We start from the raw sequence: 13,982 nt of genomic DNA, 5'->3' as shown, positions 1-13,982 counted from the left end.
AGGAATCCACGTTGCCATCATCTTGGAGAGACAGCATGGATGTGGAAGAACTGGCACACTAAGTATCTATTCTGAAGATGGATAATTGACTTGCAGGAAGTGAGGCAGCGAAGGAGAGCACCATGGGAGTGTGAAGCCCCCGTGTGGAAGCTCGTGCTTGGAGCATTGTGGGGTGCAGGTGGTGGCCTTGCTAGCTTCACCTCGGGCAACACATTCTCAACTCAGACTAGTAGCTGTAGGTGGGAGGACAGAAGAAAACTCAGTGGATGAGAAACACAGGCTGTATTTATAGAAGAAGCTCTGAGAAGCAGTTGAGAGGGCAGAGCTGCCCTTCCAGGATTTAGGATCCACTCACTTGAGATTTGAGACAGCCAAGAAGGAGGGAACAGTTCAAGTCGACAGAATCCTAGAGTCCAGTGGTGCAGTCATAGGAAAAGAGCAGATCCAGAAGTGGGGGTGACTCTGGTGTCTATAGACTAGCTTATGGGGGGCACCTGGAAACAGAGAACTTGGGTTCCAAGAGGGGCCTGGCTAACTGAAGGTGAAGGCTCCTCCATGCAGCAAGTGGCTGTGATGTCACAGGAACTAAGTCTGCATCAAGGGATATATTTTGAGGCAAGGCCGTTAGTGATGTGTAATATCCACTAGCGGGCATGTTGGTTCATTGATATTTCCATTGAGATTATGTTGAATCCACAGATTAATTTGGATAAAACTAGCATTAAGAAAGAGTATTCTAACCAAAAAATATATAAACCCATATTGAGATTTTTTTTTAAAAAAAAATTAGTGTTTAAGAAATTAGATACAATAAAATTCTTATTCTATCCCACAGTTTCTGGTTTCTCAAAATGGAGCAGTTCTCCTGAGTTGGACCTTGACTCCTACTAAGAAAAGTGTCTGCACTTTTGACTACACTCAACCAGCTCCTTTTAATGATGAGATCAGATATTAGAGCACCCCAAAAACAAAAAGGATTGGAAGGGTGCAGGCGGAGCAGGGACATTCCAACTTTGCGGAAGGGGATAAAGTGACAGCCATGCTTCAAATCAGACATGTTAAGCACTGCACTCCTGCCCAGACAAATGATTGAAGCACAAAGCCCTCCTGACCATGGTGTGGGCGGCACTCACGTTACACAGGGTTACTTCAGTGTTCTGTGGAGTGCTGGAAAACATTCAGCAGTGTCCTCGCTCTCCGCTCTGCTTGCCAAACTCCAGGTCCTCCTTTTTGACTCAGCTGGCTGGAACCACCTCTCTGAAATCTCCCCCAGCCCCCAGAGAATGTGAGTCACTTCCTGTCTCCTCCCACAGTGTGTGCATACATTTTTAGTGCATATGTCACAATGCCAGCCATGCAGTTACTTCCTTGTGCTCCAAAAGAGGAGACTTGTTGAGTAAGCAGTGTGGAAGCTGGAAGCGAGATAGGAGCCTGCTGGAAAACCAACTGGCCCAAGAGTTTTGAAAACTTCACAGCTTTGTCTGAGTTGGCTTTATTCCCTTCAGCCAGACAGTAGCAAGATGAGAAGGCATGCGCAGAGCTATCTGAAGCATGCAGCTGGAGTAGCTGCCATTTCTACTTCAGATGATGTATGTGTTCTGTCCAGAAAGGACTCATTCATCCAGACATATTTTAAAATGTAGTCAGTGAATAATGAACTACTGGGGCCACACGGTAGGCAGGAGTAAGGCGTTACTTCCCAGGAAATATGTTTTACATTGTTCAGTAAGTTAAACTATATAGGCTATGACTTGGACATTTCACTTGTAGATGTGTATTTTTAAAAAATTGCTTTTCTTCGAAAAGCAGATTTACATAGAAGGAGAGGCAGAGAGAGAGGTCTTCCATCCATTGACTCACATCACAGATGGCTGCAATGCCCGGAGCTTAGCTTATCCAAACCTAGGAGCCAAGAACTTCTTCCTGGTTTTCTACATTGGGGGCAGGGACCCAGGGACTTGAGCCATCCTCTGCTGCTTTTCCATTAACAGCTGGATCAGAAGTGGAGCAACCAGCACAAGGAACCAGCACCCATATGGAATGCTGGCGCCACTGGTGGGCAGTTAGCATGCTATGCCATCGTGCTGACCACAGGAGCTTCCTAAATTCCAACACATTTGAAATTAAATCTTCACTTACCTGAGTGAGACCGAGTATTCATCTGCTGGTCACTCCCCAAATACAGTAGCAGAGGTGAGGGGTGGAGTGTCGCTGTCCCGCAGCGACGGACTTGGTGCACGGAGCCGATAATAACACGCGTGGACCCTGACTGATGGTCAAAGCCGAAGTTTATTAGGGGCATCAGACTTTATACACTGAGAGTCCGTACTGTTTCCCTCTCCTGATTGGAATTCCTTTTGTTTTGTATATTACCCTAGGTTGTTCTCATTTACATGCTGTTTATACCAAAGGTAGCCATTTGGTTGTTGTCAAGCAAACACTTTCCAATGAACTGCAAACCTGTGCTCGCTGACCTTCCAGGATCACAATGTCCTGCTACAGTGGGGGATAGCCAAACTGAACCCAGAGCTGGGAATATCATGGATGGCAGGAAACCAGTGACAGGTATCCTGGCCGCTCCCTCCTGGGATCTGCAGAAGCTGGAGTCCTAAGCCAGAGCCCCAGCTCAGCCCCAGGCACTTCCTGTCTGATTTAGGCATCTCTGGCTGGAGGTTAAGTACCCTCCCCTTTAATGCATTTTAGAGTCTCAGATAGGAAACTTGCAGGGACTGACCTGAAAAAGTCGTGACCCAGGTCTCCTCTGCCTCAAAATAAGACAGAAAAGTTAATCGCCTTGCTGATTTGCAAGCGTCATCACATGGTGATTTAAGATGGAGGGAGCAGGGATGCTAGGATGACATCAAATGACTGTCCCCATCCCTGGGTACAGGTGACCTGTGCCCTGCACGCTTCTGAGCCACAGGACATCAAACACTCAGGCAGTGGCCTCCCTGCCTGGTTTCCAATCAGGTGTCAGTAGTCCCAGGCAAGTAGGATGTGCAGCATGAATGCTGCGGTCCCTGGGAAACGGGATTTTGTGTATATGTATTTTTCCCCTGTGGTATTTTTATGCCGTGCATGGACACTGGCCCACTTCATTTTCTGTGAACTAAGAGATCTGAGGAGTGGGAGAAGCTAAGTCCCCTTGCCCTTCTCATCCATGGTGTAAGAAGACCTCCAGGCTGGACCAAGCAAGATTCAGTCGAGGCAGCAAGGCGCGCACTTTCTGATCCTGAAGTGGCCACAGCAAAGTGGACATGTCTGGTGATAAAGGCTGGAAGAGAGGAGAGGAGGTCAAGGCACCCGTGCGGCCCCCTTGGTTTGGACTATAAGGGGAGAGCAGGGAGCCGGGTGGCAGGCACGTGGCAGCCGGGTGGCAGACGGGGTGGCCGGGGTCCCACGGGGCTCCAGGCTGCCTCCACACAGTGTACACCGCAGACCCGAACTCTCCGTGGTGGTTGTGTCTCGCTCCGGGGAAGGTTCCCTCCAACCTGGGGACTCGCGACGTGGGGGAGTCTCCGCCTCCACTGGGCGGCACTCCTGAGCCAGGCTGCTCCGGACGCGGCCCACAGCCCCGGGGACCGCGCAGAGCCCAGTTCCGTCCTGTCCCGTCCCGAGGCGAGGCTCTCAGCATCTCCTAGTCTCTGTGACTGCCCCAGCCACATGTGGCTTCTAGGAAGCTTTAAGATAGGGTCCGTTTTTGGGTTACGGCCGGGGCCCGCCCGGCTCCTGGAGAGGGCATCACCTCCCCGCGTGGCCTTAGGTTGCCCTCCAGGGTTCTGCCCCACACAAACTCGAGAAACCTCCACCCCGGCCAGGGTCGCTCACATAAAGGCGCCCCAGCTGTTGCCCCCTTCTGGACAGCGTTCGATCCGTCTCCCCAACCCAGAGCTTCCAATCCTAAGGGGAGCCGGGCGCCGCCCGCCAATGGGAAGCCAGGATTCGGGCGCGCGCGTCAGGCGTCGCCGGGCAGATTTTGGGCCAGTAGACGCGGGCAAGCAAAGAAGTCGCGGTGCGGGTGAGCGAGGGGCAGTCTCGGACCTGGGGTCTGTGCCCACCAGCTGCAGGAATCCGGGCAGCTAGCCTGGCCCAGCCCCCGCGCCCAAGGCGCACGAGCTCACCCAGCCGGCTCCGCACGCTGCGAGGCGGGCCTGTTACGTTTCTCAAGAAAAAGTTGGGCGGCCGGAGAGGGGCTGTGCGCGGGTACTGGCCCCTCAGCGGCCACAGGTGTGCTGCTCCCTCAGCGCCCCCGGCCCCTCGGCGCCATCAGCGCCCTCAGACCCCCCGGCGCCCCCGGCCCCTCGGCGGCGCTCCCGCCCTCGCGTCCGGCTCCTCCTCCGCGGCGCGCTCCTCCCCGTCCCCGGGCCAGGCCGGGCGGGCCACGCCCGGGTACCCCTCCCAGCTCCGCCCCCGGCCCAGGCCGCGGCCCCCGGCTCCTCTCTTTCTCCTCTCTGGCGCGCGCCGCTCCGGCCCGCAGTGACTGGAAAGTCCACGAACGCCCCCCGAGCCAGCGATCGACCGCAGACTCGGAGCCGCCAGACGGACCCTGCCGCCTTCGCCTGCTCCAGTAAGTGCGGGAGTGCGCGCTGGAGGGGCGCCCAGCCTCGCCGACGCCCCCGAGGGTCAGCCGGTTCCTGGACGCCTGGCCAGGAGCACCGGTCCCCGCGCCTGCTCCCTTCCCTCCTGGCGTCCGTGAGCACGTGCTGGGTCGCTGGAGCGCGAGGCTGGCTTGGCCACGCCGGCTGCCTGAGTAGCTTTGCTTTGAGAGACTTTGGGGTGGACTTCCTGTGAGGACGAGTTGTGTGCGTGCGTGCACGCGTGTGCATGGGTGCATGCGTGACTGTGCGTGCGGGCACAGGAGTTGGCTCACGCGCCTACAGGAGCCCTCCGCACCTGCGGCGAGGACACCTGGGCGCCTGAACGGTGTGGATGGACCCGGCGCCCCTGGCTGGTTTTCTGACGCGGAGCGCGGGGTGCAGCGGTGTCCAGGGAGAGGAGGCTGGGAGGGATGAGCCATCGGAGCGTCCACACTAGCAGCAGGTTGCCTAATGCTGATTGCATCCGCGTCTGAGCTGTTTTGACTAGGGGTTAGAGGTCAGCACTGACCCCACGTGGGGAGAGTGAGTGTAAGTGCTGTGGTGGCTGGGCCTTGACTGCAGCCGCGTCCTGGAAATGGTTTCTTCACCTGTGGACTGGTTTCCTGTGGAGGTGGGAGGGGGTCCCGTCTGGCTCACACAAAGGTGCTTCCACAGCGCTTGGCTCACCGGAGTCCGGTGCTTTGCAGTGTCAACCCATCACTCCAGGAAATAATTATCGGGTTTAATTAAACACCTTGGAACACGGGTTGCCACCTTCTAATTGGATCTGTTGTGGGGCGTGAAGTCAGCGATGTCTGATTAGTGTTCTAGCCCGTATCGCACAAGCTTTTTCGCAGATTTTTTCCTTTTTTTTTTGCAGCTGTGTAGTGCTGCCAGCACAGGCACCGCCTCCCGCCGCCACTGCCCACAGGGTTATTACCTGTGATCTAAGTCAAGTTTAGGGAAGTGGAGCACCACCGTGAATCTTGAATTCCTTAGATTCCGAATGTTTGGGTTAGGCAGTCCAGGTTGAAAGTGCTTAGCGTACAGAATGGCCAGGGCACGCATGGGCTCCAACCTTTTTCACTTTTAGGGGGCATCTGTTTTGCTTGGGTCAGCTGTGTCATTTCCTCCGCGGCCAGGCAAGGGGGTTGTGGCATCAGGTGTGTTGTCTCTGCGGTGTCTCCTGCTTCTGACCAGGTTGCTAGATAGGGACTGTGAGGGTGGGTGTGGGCCTGGCGGGGGCCGGGCACGTGGTGTCTCCAGAGGTCTCCTCTCTGCCGCTTCTGTGTTGCAATTGGAGGAGAGGGGGTCTGGAGAGAAGCCAGGGTGTCCAGAAGGCTCCAGAAGGCGCTCTGGGGCAAACTGGCTGTGGGCGGGGCTGAGGTCTGGCAGTTGGAAGGAACTGGTCAGGGTCAGGTCACTGGTCCCGAAGCTGAGTGCCTCTTTTCTCTCCTGCTGACCACGGTCTCAACTTGAAGTCGGCTGGCTGCCTTCACAGCCGTGCGTGGAGTCCAGTCACTTTCCCAGGCAATTTCCCAGGCTCTGCATGATGCCTGGTTGCAGTGAGGACCTGCTCTTGGGGTTCCTAGCCTCCAGGAGTTGAGTAACAGACACTCCATCTTCTCGACTGAATACAGAACACACGTGGGCCAGCACCACCAAAAGGGACATCGGCCTTGGGGAACACTAACTTGGATGATGTAGGGACAGTTTACCCAGTCAGACGGCCCTGGCTCTGAGAGGAAACTGAGTGCTCCATGACGTAGGATGAACCCCCAGCACGGCCACTGCCACTGCCCGCCTACATCCTGCCTGTACACCAGATGGTGCAGCAGGGAGTCTGCCACTCAGCTGGTGTCTCGTGCAGCTGAGGGCTCAGTCCCCCCCTTGCTGGCATCTGGTGGTGACCGGTGGCTCTTGGGCCTCAGTGCTGGCTGAGACCTCCCCTTCCGCAAGACTGCACCCCACCCCCTGCAGCAGAAAGTGAATGAACCCCAACAGCAGCCACAGAAAGCCACAGCCTGCTGTACCTGTGAGCAAGGCCACGGGCTGCTGGTCGTGTCCAGTGGAGAGCAGTGTGTGCTTGTTCTCCACTTTGGTCTGCAGGGGAAATGAGGTGCCACGTGGAGAAGGATAGATAATTCTAGAATGTCAGAGGCAAGCCTCAGGAGCTACCTAACCATGGTCCTAAGCTCAGTGTCATCCGGTCCTTGGGCGTGAAGGCATCCAGCTTGAGTAGGTGAGCACCGTTTGTTTACACAGCAGGCATTTATTGGACTCCTGCTGTATGCTGGTGCTGAGCAGCTCTCACATGCGTGGGAGGGTGTGAGATGGGAAAGGGCAGGCAACTTGTTCCGATCTGTGGGGGGTCAGAAGCAGAGCGCTGGTGCAGAACTGGGGCTCAGGGTTCCCTTGTGTTTCCCAATGGGAAGTAAAGGGGTTTGCATTACTTCCTTTGCTTTTAACATGTTCTGTTTCTCAAAAATAAAGAAATGACATTGTGGTTTTCCCAGTGCCACTTATTTATTATTTTAAATTTATTTTGTAGAGCCAGTGATAAAATCGCAACAAACCTGGTTGCAAAGGAGCTTGCTGTGTTGGGCGTATACATCCAGCCTACAGTTACCGGAGGAACTTGCTTAGCACAGCCGGGTTTTTCTCCTGAGCTGCAGACGCAGTTGAAGGTTGGATGGCAGGGCCCAGGTGGTTTTCTGAAGGCTGCCCTGTTGGTATAGGAGAAAGCAGGTGGGCAAGCGACTGCCAAGAGAGAGGAAAATCAGGGAGAGGCAGTCCCACTTAGGCGTCTCCACTGCGTGCACCCCGTGGACTTGTAGACACATCCTTTGGTTACCAGCAGAGATTTAAGATAGGAATTCCAATGGTTTCGTTTGCTTAAGCCTGGAATACCCGGGACTTCGGCACAGAAATGTAGGTGTGGGAGCCCTCTGCACATGGCCCAGCTAGCATTCTCTGTCATGGTGACCGCGGTCGGTCTCTGGCAGTTCTGCCAGCCTGTGTCTTAGCCTGTGCATTAGGGAATCTTTCTTCTTTTCTTTTTTTCAAGTTATTTTATTTTCATTTGAAACCAGAGAGACAGAGCTCCCTTCCTTTCACTGGTTCACTTCCCAGATGCTTGCAGAAAGCCAGGGCTGGACCGGGCTGAAGCCAAGGGTCTGGACTCAGTCCAGGTCTCGCACATGTGTCACCGTGACTCAGTGCTGCAGCCATCACCTGCTGCTTCCCGGGGTGAACGTTAGCAGGAAGCTGGAACCCAGAGTGGAGCCAGAATTCAAACCCAGACACTAGGATGTGGGATGTATGTTTCCTAAGCAGGGTCCTAACCACGATGCCAAATGAGCCAGCCTGGGAGAGCTTTGGAAACGTCTGTTGCAGTTTGGCTGTGAGCAGTAGCTCCTGTTTCCTGGCTCCCCTGTGTAACCAGGGCAAGGATGTGCCTCCATGATCCCAGACAGGAAGCTGTCCTGGCTGCTGTAGAGGGCCAGGGCTGGCTGCTGTAGAGGGCCAGGGCTGGCTGCCTTCGGGGTGGGCATTGCCTGGCAAGTGTGACCCTTGGGGACAGGTCTTGTGAACTTAGACTGGGCAAGAGACACGCCACTCTGGAGTGTTTGAGAACCAGCCATGTCTGGCTACTACTTCTTCAGACTGTTTCTTTAGCTCAAGCCTTCCCCACTCACCACTCTTGTTTGGTTGATTGATTGAGTTTTTAAAGATTTACTTATTTTACTTCAAAGTCAGGATTTCAGAGCAAGACAGAAAGAAGCATGGAGAGAGAGAGAGAGATTTTCCATCTGCTGGTTCACTCCCTAAAAGGCTGCCATGGTCAGAGCTGTACTGGTCCAAAGCAGCGAGCTTCTGGATTTCCCAAATGGGTGCAGAGTCCCTAGGACTTGGGCCGTCCTCTGCTGCTTTGCCAGGCACATTAGCAGGGCGTTTGATTGGGAATAGAGCAGCGGGACACAAACTGGCATCCTTATGGGATGCCAGCACGACAGGTGGAGGGTTAGCATGATAAGCCTCCAAAGCCAGCCCCTATTTATTATTTTGTATAAGGTTTCTTACAACGTGGGTGTCAGTAGAAATGGAAGAGGAGCTCTCCCCACACGCCTCTTATCCCAGGGTTCCTTTATCTCTGCCGGGCAGACTCCAAGACAACTGTGGCTTCAAAGAAAGAAGGCCATGTGATACTGCCGCACGATACTGGCCACACCTGGCCAAAGGCCTGCAGAAGTTCTTCTAGGCCCCGCCGCATGCCACCACAGGGGACTCCTTCACTTTCCCTTGTCCTTTGGTGACAGACAGGAATTGGCTGGTGTTGAGTGGAACGTGGCTTTCCCGCCCTGGGGGGCTCAGCAGTCAGGTTCCGAGATACAGCTGCTGTCATCACAGCCCACACATCTGCTGCAGCCACTGTCCTGTGTTCCTGGGCCAGGTGAATAAGGCCGTGCTTCCCACGCCTCTGGCAGTGACCGCTGCCCTGCTGGCCAGGGAACATCTAAGCACACTGGAGCTTCCTAGGCAGTAGGCTGTTGCTGGCCACGAACCTACCATGTCTGTCGCCAGTCTGGCTGAGGGTGACAGTGTAGCTGTGTAACCATGAAGTTTGTGCAAGATGTATCATAAAAAAAAAAAAGCTGTGCATGGCTTTTAGTAAGCTTTTTGCACCAAAATAAGCTTATCTCTGAATTGCACTTTTCCACACACTTTTTTTTCTTAAAGATTTTTATTGCAAAGTCGGATATATAGAGGGGAGGAGATGGGAATATCTTTCATCCATCGCCCATGCATGGTGCAGGGTCCCGAGGCTTTGGGCCGTCCTCGACTGCCTTCCCAGGCCACAATCAGGGAGCTGGATGGGAAGTAGGGCCGTCGGGATTAGAACTGGTGCCCATATGGGATCCTGGCATGTTTAGCCACTAGGCCACCGCACTGGGCTTTCCACACCCTTTTTGAAATAGCCTCGTGTGCCAGGTGTGTACTCTCATGTCCTGGAAAGTGTCCTGTTGTGCTGTGTTTGTAGGGCTTGCTGGGGGCAACAGCTCCTAGTCTTCATCACACGGGGGAGTTTGATACTAACAGGATATGTTCCTGGCAGCAGAGGTGCCAAAGGGGAACCGGGCACCGTGTATTTCTTTTTCTTTCTTATTTTTTTTTTAAAGATTTATTTTTATTATTTTTTCATTGGAAAGGCAGATATACAGAGAGGAGAGACAGAGAGGAAGATCTTCCGTCCGATGATTCACTCCCCAAGTGAGCGCAACGGGCCGATACTATGCCGATCCGAAGCCAGGAGCCTCTTCCGGGTCTCCCACGCGGGTGCAGGTTCCCAAAGCTTTGGGCCGTCCTCGACTGCTTTCCCAGGCCACAGGCAGGGAGCTGGAAGGGAAGCGGGGCTGCCGGGATTAGAACCGGCGCCCATATGGGATCCCGGGCGTGCAAGGCGAGGACCTTTAACCACTTGCGCCACCACGCCGGGCCCTCTTTCTTATTTTTAATTGGAAAGATAGATTTACAGAGTGAAGCAGAGACAGAAAGATCTTCCATCTGCTGTTCACTACTCAAGTGGCCAGAACTGCCGGAGCTGAACCAAACCGAAGCCAGGAGCCAGAAGCTTTTCCCAGGTCTTCCATATGGATGTGGGGGTCCCATAGATTTTGGCCATCCTCTTCTGCTTTCCCAGGGCACAGGCAAGGAGCTGGATGGGAAATGGAGCAGCTGGAACACAAACCAGTCCCCGTATGGAATCCTGATGCTTTTAAGGCGAGAATTCAGCCACTGAGCCATCGCTTCAGGCCTAGAACTATGTCTTCCTTCTTTCTTTCCTTCCTTTCCTTTCTCTCTCTCTCTCTCTTTCTAAGAGCTATTTATTTTTCTTGGAAAGTCAGATCTACAGAGAGAAGGTGAGACAGTGAGAAAGACCTTCCCTCTACTGGTTCACTCTTCAAGTGGCTGCAATGGCCACAGCTAAGCCGATCAGGAGCCAGGAGCCTCTTCTGGATATCCCCCGTGGTTGCAGGGTCCCAAGGCTTTGGGCCATCCTCGCTGCTTTCTCAGGCCACAAGCAGGGAGCTGGATGGGAAGTGGGGTCATGGGGATTAGAACCAGCACCCATATGGGATCATGGCATGTACACGGGGAGGATTTTATCTGCTAGGCTACTGCGCCAGGCCAGAACTGGGTATTTCTAGGAAACCCTACCTCACCCCACCCCATGACCAATGCACGGTAGATGGACAGCCTCCCTCCTGTAGCACTGTCTCCTGCTTGGTCCTTGAAGAAGCTTATTCAGGCAGCAGAGACCAGCCAAAATCTTGTTGGCGATGGGGAAAGTGGATCTCTCGGAAATACCCTGTGGCTTTCAAGATGAAAGGGTGAAATGAATGAGTTCAACCATGCTGAACACTCAGGTCCCCATCTCAAGACTGTACAAGGTGGGTGTCCAGATCTGTCCTGACTGGGAGGAAAACACTGGCACGCAACCAGGTGGAAGCAAAGAAGCTAAGGCCAGCAGCGGTGGTGGCCTGCGAGTTGGCCCAGGTGTGCAAGATGCTTGAGCATCTGCTGTCAGACTTTGGAGTGGCGCCATCAAGTACCTGCTGGGTGCCCCATCACAGCCTGGTCTACAATAGGCCTCCTCCTCCTGTGAAGTGTGTCACGTGGCCAGGCCCGCCTCTAGACTCTGAGTTCCGGTGCTGGGGTCTGTTTTCCCTGCCCAGGCCTGCCCCTGTGCTGAGGCCTGGGCACCTGCACCATCTGCCTTGTCCCTCTCTCTGCTAGTGGGCCCCTCCCTCCCCTTTCATAATGTTTGCCTCCGGAAAATGCAAAACAGCCCTTTTTTTAAACCTTGATGTAACTTCCTTCTCTTTTTGGGAGCGGGGAGAGAGAGTGATAGCAGTCCTTAAGACCTGAGACTTGTTTTCTGCATTTCTGATTCCGGTTAGTTTTCAACGTCTCATTCTAAAGCGCCAGGGAGATGAGGGGTCACCAAGGTCTACTCCTGGCGGCAGAGAGAAATGATGGCACTTGGAACAGTTGCTCAGAGATGTGCGAATGGGAAATGCAGAGTCTCTTTCCTCTGCCTCTCTCACTTTCCAGCCATCCTGAGCCCTTGTCCTTTGGGAAATAGGGCAGAGGGAGGAGACTGGGCTGCATCTTACAGAGGTAGATGGTGGGGGAACAGGAGGCTGTGGCTCTGCCTGCTGTAAGCTTGACTTTGGGTCCCTGGAAGTGTGTCGACCCCAGTCTTTGCTAAGTTCTCTTTTCATATGTGGTGACCAGGTGGCGCCTGCACAATCATGAGCCCAGGCAGTGCCTGTCTATGTGTTCATTTGCCACACCAGGCACTGCAGCCCGCTGGGCTGAAGCCTCAGCAAGTTTTTGTTTTTCTCTGGGTTCTAGAGGCTGTGCATCCAAGACTGAGGTGTTACTGGGTTTGGTTTCTCCCAGGGCCTGTCTGTCTCTTTGGCTTGCAGGTGGTTTTGGCTCCAAGGTCCAATGCTTTCTGGCCACCAGTCGGGTTGGATTCAGGCCCACCTTCGAGACATCCTATAGCCTAATCTTTTCATTAAAGACCTGTCTCCAGGCATGAATCCCTGGAGAGTGGGGCTTCGGGGAAAAGGAGACACTATTCATGCACAGCAGTTGCCTTTAAAGGGCGTTGTGACTGCCCATGTGGACCATCCACACCGACCCTTGACTTGTGCTGCACACAGCCATCCTTTGCAGCCATTAAGCAGAAGGAATAACTGTCTTTCCATTTACCCACTTTCAGACTGTATCTGGGGTTTACCCTTTTACTATAAACCCAAGTTTGCATCAAACGTTTTTTTTTTTTTTCTCCCGCAGCCTGAATAATTTCTACAAATATTTCTTGTGGTTCAGGACTCCTGGCCATGGATTCACTCAGTTTCTCTCGTGTGTGTGTGTCCATGAGTCCCCCTGGTGTCTCTGGGTCCTTCTTCGGAAGACACAAGCCACGCTGCACAGAGCCCACACTAGTACGCGTCTGTCGGCTGAGTCCCCTGTTTGGGGGTCTTGTCTCCAGGGACATTTGCATTTGGAGGTGCAGGGGGGTTAGGACTCCGGTGAGGGCATTTGAGGATGAGCCTCCTGGTCTGTTTGTACTGCTGTGATTGGGCTGTTTATAAAGAACAGGAAGTCTGTTGCTCGCAGTACTGTGACTGAGATGCTGCAAGGTGCTGAGTCTGGTGGCCGCTGCTCTCTGCTTTCTGGTTGTGTCCGCACAGGGCAGCAGGAGGCAAAGGGCACAGGTGCTGGATGCTCCCCCACGGAGATGGAAGGCACCAAGGGTTCCTGCCAACCTCCTGCCCAAGGCAAATGTGTTGCTGAGGGTGAATCTTTCCCTAAGGCTCCGCCTTCCACCAACAGGGTCCTGGGCTTTGAGTGAGTGAATGCTGGAGGGACAGTTGTGTGTGGAGCAGTCAGGATGCCTGAGGCTGCAGTGAAGGCAATGCCTAGCTCAAGACGATTTACAAAGTAAAGCTGCTACCTAATGCATGTCACATGTGGTGGGGTGAGACCCTGCGATGTTCCGCTGACTCAAAGGCGCCAGGGACCTCATGGCCCCACACTCCTGTCCCTAGCATCCTTTGATCTGCCTGTCCCTCCCAGGACAGAGAGTGGCTTCTCCAGCCATGGGTAGTGTGAGCTTCCACCAGCCTCATACAAAGGCAGGAAGTGTGTGTGAGAGGAGCAGAGACACACACAGAGAGACCTTCCATGTGCTGGTCCATTCCGCAAATGACCACAAGAGCCTGCACTGAGCCAGACCGATGCCAGGAGCCAGTGGCTCTCTGCTGGTCACCGTGTCAGGGCAGAGGCTTATACACTCAGGCCATCCTGTACTGCTTTTCCCTGAGGATGTTAGCAGGGAGCTGGATCAGAAGGGGAGCATCAAGGACTCAAACTGGGGCCTTTATAGGGATAGGCTCTGCAGGCAGAAACCCAGCTCTCTGTGCCACAACACCAGCCCCATCTTTCCTCGAGTCTTAGATGGGGATGCTCCATTTTCTTCTGACAATAGTGTCAGAAAGTCTGATGAAAGTGTAATGATTTTCCTCTCTGTGTGATCGCCTCTTAGCACTCCTGGGAGCATGGATGATATCTGTTTCATTCAGTCTACCTTGTTATGTGACCAAATCCAGCCTGATGGCTTGACCAGTCCTGATGTTCAGTCGTCTCTTGCTCCCATCAGTCCAGAGCAAGGTGCGTACTATTGGTAGCTGTCACTTTTTTCCCCAGTCACTGCATCCTCTTCGGAGCCTTGGAAAGTGCCGGCAGTTAGCATCAGTTACATACCTGTGGATGAGGTGATGTGGGAGGATATGGCCTTCTGTCCTTTCCTTCCAAGCTCCTCGGGAACTG

General features: G+C 53.9%; 1 protein-coding gene across 1 annotated transcript in view; it reads left to right on the top strand.

The window, feature by feature from the left end:
* The first annotated feature begins 4,423 nt into the window (after positions 1–4,423).
* The window catches only part of TNFAIP8 (TNF alpha induced protein 8), an 82,056-nt gene continuing 72,497 nt past the window's right edge, over positions 4,424–13,982 (top strand). Inside the window, exon 1 of the mRNA XM_040996219.1 lies at positions 4,424–4,567. Coding sequence (XP_040852153.1) covers position 4,567 — 1 coding nt within the window. The 5' untranslated portion in view covers positions 4,424–4,566. The remainder of the gene's footprint in view (positions 4,568–13,982) is intronic.

Source organism: Ochotona curzoniae, unplaced genomic scaffold, assembly GCF_017591425.1.
Source record: "Ochotona curzoniae isolate NIBS_2020 unplaced genomic scaffold, NIBS_Ocur_1.0 contig_1, whole genome shotgun sequence".
Classification (NCBI taxonomy): Eukaryota; Metazoa; Chordata; class Mammalia; order Lagomorpha; family Ochotonidae; genus Ochotona; species Ochotona curzoniae.
This window is presented reverse-complemented; position numbering and strand designations above follow the sequence as displayed.